The sequence below is a fragment of the Microtus pennsylvanicus genome, chromosome 2, assembly GCF_037038515.1.
Source record: "Microtus pennsylvanicus isolate mMicPen1 chromosome 2, mMicPen1.hap1, whole genome shotgun sequence".
Classification (NCBI taxonomy): Eukaryota; Metazoa; Chordata; class Mammalia; order Rodentia; family Cricetidae; genus Microtus; species Microtus pennsylvanicus.
In genome coordinates, this window is record NC_134580.1 from 106660163 (window position 1) to 106668573 (window position 8411).

An 8411-nucleotide genomic window follows, 5' to 3' on the forward strand; every position below is an offset into this window, starting at 1 on the left:
AATGAATAAGGAAAATGTGGTACATTTACACAATGGGGTACTACACAGCAGAAAAAAATCTTGAATTTTGCAGGAAAATGGATGCAGCTAGAAAACATCATTTTGAGTGAAGTAACCCAGACACAGAAAGACAATTATCACATGTACTCACTCAAAGGTGGGTTTTAAACATAAAGCAAAGAAAACCAGCCTACAATCCACAATCCCACAGAACTTAGACAACAATGAGAACACTAAGAGAGACTTACATAGATCTAATCTACATAGGAAGTAGAAAAAGACAAGATCTCCTGAGTATTTGGGAACATGGGGACCTTGGAGGAGGGTTGAAGGAAAGAGGGAAGAGGCAGGGAGGGAAGAAGAGAAAAAATGTAGAGCTCAATAAAAATCAATAAAAAAAGAAGAAAGCAAAATCAGGTTTGATCAAGGAAGACCCCCGGGGAAATCTCCAATAGGAGCCCAGATGTCTGAGTTCTACATCCAGAACAGGTTCAAGACTGCTGCCTGAGATGATCAAGCCTCACAGGATACTCCAATCATGACTTGCTAATAATTATAATATTTTTTAGGTCCCCATAAGATTATCAGTGCCCCCAATCAACAAGAAGTAGCCTGAAAGACTATGCCCACATTCCCAAAAAATAAGACTATGTTTATTTTCCTCTGTTTAGAGTGTTGGTTACAAGTTTTTATGGATAATGGTCAGGAGAAAAGCTAAACAAAAGATATTGGATTCAGCGTTCTTGTTTTTTTAAAAAAAAGTGGGGGAAATGCTGTGAGACAATGGTCTTTTATCCTGTTACTTGCATAATTTTTAATAAAATGCCAATTGACTGGTAGCCAGACAGGAAGTAGAGGAGGGGCAACGAGAATTCAGGGAAGAGGGAAGTTTAATTCTACAGTAGTGATCCAGACTCAGAGGAAGCAAGAAGTGACTGCCTTGCTGAATAAAGTACCGAGCTACATGCCTAAAATAGACAATAATAATGGGCTAATATAAGAGTTAAGAAGAAGCCTGAGCTAATGGACCATTCAGTTTATAATTACAAAAAGGAGAGAGAGAACCATGATGGTTCCTTGTAAAATATTCAACATGGAGTCTTAATTTTAATTAGGTTAATAGCTCAGGCTTGTAACTAGCTAACTCTTACATCTAAATTGACCCATATTTCTTATCTGTGCTATGCCTTGTGGATTGGTATCTAGTCTCAGTACACCATGTCCATCTTGCTTCTCTCTGCATCTGCTGGGAACTCCTGAATCCACCCTTCTTCCTCCCAGCAGTCTCAGTTTGGCTCTCCCGCCTAACCTTGTCCTGTTCAGGTATTGGCCAGTCATCTTCATTATTTAACCAATCAGAGTCATACATATTCATGGTGTATAGAAGGATTATTAGACAGTGTTTCACCATTATTGTCTAAGGTGGGTTTTAACCTTAACATGGTAAAACTATATGTAACAAAACAGTTATTAAGTAGGAACAACAGTTACAATAGATAATTCATTTGCACTTGGCAAAATTAGAAAAAAATTATCTTATCTTTGTGGCTTTAAACATTTATACCTAGTTTAACTTTCATTATAACTACAGAAAACTTTAACTATGGCTTTTTAGTCTTCAACTCTGCCAAAGACCCAGAATGGTGAACTCTTGCCTAACACAGGGATATTTGGCAGCATAGACAGTCATCCTATGTTCTTCTAAAAAGTTGAAACATCCAACTTTGGCCTACAGGTCTAGCATATCTGACAGACATTTCTGAGAAGGAATAAATTTGAAAGGACTGTCTTACCTTGTCTTGGCAAAGTTTGGCAGGTGCCTTGTTTTCTGTCCTACTGGTCCAGTTTGGGAAGTATACTATCAGGAATTGAGGCAAGGGCAATTTCTTTGCCCAAGTGCCTAGATTTTGCCATGAAGAAAACAAACTCCATGTGGAATTATTCAATGTCCATCATCATCTCTGAAATAGATTGGTACTGCCAGAAACAGACATGTATCACTGTCATGAAAAGCTGTCAGTTACAAAACATATAAAATATCATATTCTGTAAGTCATTGAAGATCAACTATTTATCTAAATATATCTGTATATGACATTGAAAATATACAAAATACGACTTTAAGTCTGACTATTATAGAAGACTATTAATCTGTATTTTTAAGTAAACATTAATTTTAAATGAGTTACATAGCACAATACACCAAACAACAATAGAAATATACATATACTACAGGAAAAGATAACTTTAAACTTGTATCAATACATCAAAATCTAAGGAAAAAGGAGAAGTCTATAAAGATGATAGCAGTGGGAAAAGAGAATAATATTTCAGTGTCCAGAGGACACACCAGTCCTATACTCAGGATGTCCATGGACTGTTCCTTGGGTATGTTTCTTTAATAGATCAGAGAATAAGTTCTGGTGGACTGGTGTGATGTCATCAGTGCCTGCAGAATGTTTGAGCTCACTTGGCAACAGCCAGTGCTCTCCTTATAGTTGTGAGACTGAGATCTGGGTAAGCTCTGAGAAAGCCTTTAGGGTCAAAAGCTTGAGAGAGTAGAGCAGGTGCTCACACAGGTGAGTGTCACCCAATGCTAAGCTAGACTGAATGTCAGGGCTCAACTACCTTCCTTCAGAGAGTCTTAGAGCTGTGTCAGTGATTCCCCTGGGAGTCACCAGAAGGACAACAGGTGATATGATGAGAATGGAAACAGGTTTTAGATTAAAGGAAACAGAGAACAGGGAGTAATGTAAACAAGGGGAGATGAATAAAAACAGGGAGGATGTTCAAGAAGAATCTTGTCTACCAAAGACTGCTGTTAAGATGCAACCATAAGAAAGATGATGTAGGGCACAGGATCTACATGTTTAGGGAGATTTAACTGCCTATGAATTTATAGTGGTTCATAAATATATGGAAAGAGGGATGACAAAGGAAACAGGTGTGTGAAGTCATCCAGCCTGAGCCTACTGGAACATGAAGAAGTAGCAATTCTTACCATTGAAAAATCTACAGAGACAATGACACACACTAGGCAAGTCCAGAAATTACCTTCTGATGTATAAGGCAGTCAAGTGGTGAATGTCCTTACCTCAAAGATTACAAAGACTAAGTAGGAACTTCTTTATGTAGTGATTAAATTCTAATTTCTTAAGGAATCAATAATTATGGGTTATAGTTCCATGGTAGAGAACTTCCCCAACGTGTGAAACCCTTATGTACAAATTTCATCACCACAAAAGAAAACTCTTCTACCATTAACCATGTAACCACTATTACAACTTTTTTTTATTATTTTGTTTTAGAAAAAGGATACACAGAAACAGCCTGGGGTTGGAATCAGGGTAGGCCCCTATCTTGCTCAGGAAAGCAAAGAAGACAGGATTCCTGTATATCTACAACAGTCGCCTCAGGCACCACACTAAAGCGTCATAACACAATGAAAGGTCAAAAGAAAAAAGGACGTGGGAAAGCGAAAACAGGTGTGTATGACCCTTGGTGCTGGAAGCCTGGTCCCCAAATGAATGAAGGATGAATCAGCATGGCCATGACACCTAGCCCCACCCTCCCCTCCAGCCTGAGTCAAGCTCTACAGGGGCACGACAATCGTGTCCTGGTGAGGAAGAGGTAACTTCTTATTTACTTTTTATAGCTATGTCAGACAGAAGATCAGAGATGTCAACTCTATCCACAAATGAGTCCTGCAAACAAAATGACACAAAGAAAGACGTGCAAGATGATAGTATTTGCTCAGCAAAAAAAGGTACACAGGAACAAAGACATCTTTCTAAGCCACCTTTGTAGATTAGTGCATATGGAAGTTAGGGGACAAACCTCTTAGATATTTTCAGATGTTACATGCAAATTCCACAATGTATGTGGGAAGGGAAGAGCCCAGCGCTGGCAAAGCAGGCCTGGTTCCTGTGCGGGTCTTCTCTTCCTGCAGCTCTACAAGCCAGCAGCATGAGGACTTCCATGGATGGCGCTGCAGGGGATGCCCCTGACCAGAACTTCAAAAAGAACAATGGACAAAGAAAAAGAAAACTGGAGAATGTCATGACCAGTATGTGCCTACATGCCCCATGACATTCGTGTCCCAGCATGAGGGAAACAGCTTGCCCTTCATGCAGAATCCCTCCATCTTCCCAAACTGTTCAAAATCAAGTTTTGCAGGGCCATAACAAAGATGTCCTCATGAGTCAGGACATCATTTCCTTGGTCACCTTTGTATCTATGGTAGATAGAAGATCAGCAAATTCTTCTGTCTCCATAGGGGTTTCCTGTAGACACAATGATATAGAGAAACAGGATCCAGAAAGTAGCTGGTGTTTGGCAAAGAATAGTACATAGTAACTCAATTTCTAGTCTCCTTTGTGGACAAGTGAAAGCCATTCCTTGAGACTTCTTCCGATGTCACATGGAATTATGAGAAGAGAAGAACTCTGCCATGTCCAGGTTGTCCCTCTTGTGGTCACATGAGGTCTCCTCTTCCTGCAGATCCAGAAGACGACATCATTATTATCTCCAGCGATGACTCTCCAGGGGATGGTCCTGAGCAGAGATCCATGAACAACAGTGGACAAAGAAAAAGGAAACTGGAGAATGTCATGACTGGTATGTGTCTGCATACCCCTTGGCATTCATGTCCCCGTATGAACGATACAGCATGGCCACGATGCAGAGTCCCTCCATCTACACAAGCTGTCCTAAATCCACTCGTACAGGGCCATAGCAAGGGGGGTCCTGGTGAACCTGGACATCATTTTCTTGGTCACCTTTGTAGCTATGGTAGATAAAGATCAACAAATTCTTCTTCTGATAGGGGTTTCTCATAGACAGAATGATCCAGAAAAAGAGGCACCAGAGATCATCTGGGGCTTGGCAAAAAAATAGTACATAGTAACTCAATTTCTAGTTTCCTTTGTGGATGAGTGAAGGCCATTCCTCTCGGACTTCTTCAATGTCACATGGAATTATGAGAAGGGAAAAACTCTGCCATGTCTAGGTTGTCCCTCTTGTGGTCACATGAGATCTCCTTTTCCTGTAGATCCAGAAGACAACATCATTATTATCTCCAGTGATGACTCTCCAGGGGATGTCCCTAAGAAGCAGGCCAAGAGCAAGAGAGTCCAGAAGACAAAATCACAGGCGGATGTCAAAGCAGGTATGTGCCCATCTTCCCTGGACACTGTGGTCTCTGTTTGAAAAGCCAGTTGCAGCTGAGTGACTAGTTGTCACTCAGTCCTCAAAAAGAGGCCGATTCCTGAGTAATGGTCAGGAAGTGACCAGGGTTCTCATGTCCATCCACACTGAGAAGGTTCTGTGCCCACAGCTACCCAGGAAAGCAGACTGCAGGCCTCAGGCATATCCACCTCTGAGGCCACCCCCAGAGCTGCCTCAGAGCTGAAGTTCACCAGGAGGAAGAAGAAGAGGAGCATATGGACTGTGGACCATATCGAGGGAACAAAGCTCACAGTAAAGAAGAAGAGAAGACCCAGTTACCGGCCTGAGGATCTTAAAGCCTTCTACCGAATTCTGGGTGGGTTCTCTGAACTCAGAATTGGATACTTAGGGCCAATTCTCAAATTGAGAATAGGGTGTAGGGAGCTGTACTTAAAACCTCCCCAGAATGCTCATGGGTCTCCAGGTAACACAGATGAAGGCCCCCTTGTCTTTTGGAGCTTTCTCCTTTCTCTGACAAGTCCTTCGAGAGGAGAAACCAGGCTCATATGAGGGTACTGAAGTAATGGTGCTTCTCTACTCATAGACCAAATCCAACAGTCAAGACGGTAGAGACTGGAGAATGAGGAAATGTCACTCAACCCTGCTCTGGTCATTCACTAGCAGGGAGACACAAAAACAAAACAAAAAAACTAAACATTTACAAAATAAATTTGCTCTTAGTGCTTGACAGCTTCACAGGAAAGGATCTGAAGGCCATGGCACCTAGAGGTGGGACAGCAAGAAGACAGGAGGTCTCTATGGCACTAGTAAGGCACAGAGGTCTCTCTAGGTGGTATCAGGTCACAGATCTGGGACCAAGTGTGGCAGATTGTGAACAACACCCAGGTGCTCTACCCAGTACAGCACCTACCAGTCACGGCAGTTGTTTACTTTGTGTCAATGGAGTAAACAGACGATGGACGTTCAGTTCCCGGTCTCATCAGCTGTGATTCTGTGTCCAGGGCCTACATGTGGCTGTGGGCTGCCATACTGGATGGTAGAGGACAGGATGCCTTAACACTGAGCACTCTCTCAGACAGCGCCCTCTGGGGGTCAGGGACATTGCAGAGGACCCATTCTGTGCACGTGTTATTTGCCTGGCAGCTGGTAAAGCACACACAGGACCTCCACCCCACACCAGCAAGTCTACTTAAAAGAATGGTGCCTCCAGGAAGGACCTTAAAGATAAATGAATTCCTGCGGAGCAGGGGAATTTGGTCCCTACCTCAGAGAGAGAGGAGACCCATGCTAGAGGGATGTTGGGAGGCTGTAAGCATGGAGCTATGAACTTTCCATCTTTGCCCAAGGAGTCAGTCATCATATAGAGCAGGGGAACTTTGTTCAGTCACAATATGGTAAATGGGAAGATAGTGGGGTAGTGATCTAGGCCACACCTAAGGTTTTGAGTGAAGTAAAATTTAACATTGAGAAACATGTTAAATTCCTTCAGTGAAGAAAAGTATCAAATGCCATCATTGACCAAGCTCAGGAATCAACAACATTAACATCAACACGTAAAAGCAACATGGATGGGTCAATGACAGGAACAAACTGTGTTCTTGATAGGAAGATTAAGACCTTAAGAGAGGTCCTGCTTCCTCTCGGTATCCATCTCAAGGGGAGAGGTCTGGAGGCCACACATTGCTGACAAAGATCCCCCCACAATCGCACACATGGTCCACCAGATGGGAGATCCAAGTCTCTCTCATGCTTGCTTTCTCTGCAGAGGATCCTGTGGTCCAGAATTTTTTGGCAGCTGACATTTTCTTCAGGGTGACCGACAAGGTATCTGGAACCTCAGATATTCTGCAGTCACTGCCCTCGGGGATACACAGAAAACGTAAGACTGGTCTGGGCCAGGATAACCCAGGACTGCTCTCCAGGACAGAGGCAACAGAGACTTGCTGCCCATCCCTATTATAATCCCCAACTTCCTTCCTGGTTTTCCAATTAGCTCACATCCACAAAGCAAATGTATTCCACTCCCCCTTTCTGTGTATAATTTGGAGTATAATGATCAGCTGCACAAGGTCCAGACCCCACTGAGATTTCTTGCCCTCTTGTCTACTACCTGCCTCCCCTCACCCACTCTCTGTCCACACAGTACCTGCTGTCCATGGTGGTGGAGTACTTTGGCCGACTCGGGCTTCCTGGACATCTCTACAACAGGATCCACTTCTTTCTGGCCCTGTGAGCATCACGAGGGAACCAATTTGTCCTTACCCCCATCGGGACTAAGTGTTACCCTCAGTCATAGAGTTGTTGAGTTTCAAGGGACTACTAGGCTAGGGAGGGAAGAGAGGGTCTTGGCATCAGTAAAGTATTAAGAATGAATAAAGAGAAGGTACCTTTTCCTGGGCTAAAAAGTGAATGGGTCCTGCAGGCATTGTACCAGGATTCCCTGTGATGGTCTAGACCAAGGTCACCCTGCACAGACTGCTTCCCCACCCTATCTCGAGAACTTCATGCTCCCCCACCTGGCTTCCACTGTCACCGTTAGGAATATGCACTTCCCCTTTTCTGTGGCAGCTACATCGCCTGTGACATGGAAGAGGATGACCCCATATCCAAGAGGAGCATCTTTCAATTCCTGCTGGGCACAGACACATGGCAGGACTTATACAAGGACTTTCAAAGGCTGCAGGGGGAGTTCCTCCAAGTCATAGATTACCGAGCCTGGGTCACACGACAGGAGTGTGAAGAGGTCTCCCAGGGATCAGCCCGGGGAGTGGGTAGACAGGGTGCTGCCCAGAGAAGAATAAGGATGGGTCCATCCTCCTGGACTCACCTCTCATTTCCCTTTCAGATCCAGAACCAGAATCCACACCACTGGGTCTGGAGCCGGGTGCGACAGAGCGCCCCTTAGGTTCCCAGGCCTGGGGACCGTCAGCAGGTTAGTGGAGGTCCTGGCCAGGGGCTCTACATGCAGGGACTAGCCAGGGTTCCTGAAGCTGTGATCTAATCATATGTGGACCTGAGAAGGAGTTTTCTCTTAGAGGGCAGCATATGTACATGTGAGCGCTGCGGAGTTGCAGAAAGAGCTTAAATCCCAGTTCTCCAACTGGACTGCATCACAGGACCATGCAAGTCCTGACGTAAGGTTCCAATTTGCGCATCCCTTTTTCTTGTGTGTGTTTTTTTAATTAGCAGAAAAAAAATTGAACTCACGTTGTCTAGGAAACAAC

General features: G+C 43.8%; 1 protein-coding gene across 1 annotated transcript; it reads left to right on the forward strand.

Annotated features, from left to right (window-relative positions):
- Positions 1-3657: 3657 nt before the first annotated feature.
- LOC142845054 (putative speedy protein E7) lies at positions 3658-8092 on the forward strand. The gene is made up of 8 exons (XM_075963816.1): positions 3658-3766; positions 3950-4066; positions 5051-5167; positions 5336-5542; positions 6953-7011; positions 7331-7416; positions 7756-7930; positions 8033-8092. The coding sequence occupies exons 1-8, from the start codon at positions 3658-3660 to the stop codon at positions 8090-8092; spliced, it is 930 nt and encodes a 309-aa protein (XP_075819931.1).
- Positions 8093-8411: the final 319 nt, after the last annotated feature.

Bases quoted from the DNA above. Each gene is read 5' to 3' on its own strand.
- LOC142845054 (XM_075963816.1), top strand. From the start codon at position 3,658: ATGTCAGACAGAAGATCAGAGATGTCAACTCTATCCACAAATGAGTCC. The intron at 5,168-5,335 runs GTATGTGCCCAT...CTGTGCCCACAG, and splicing joins ACAGGCGGATGTCAAAGCAG to CTACCCAGGAAAGCAGACTG. The intron at 7,417-7,755 runs GTGAGCATCACG...TTTCTGTGGCAG, and splicing joins ATCCACTTCTTTCTGGCCCT to CTACATCGCCTGTGACATGG.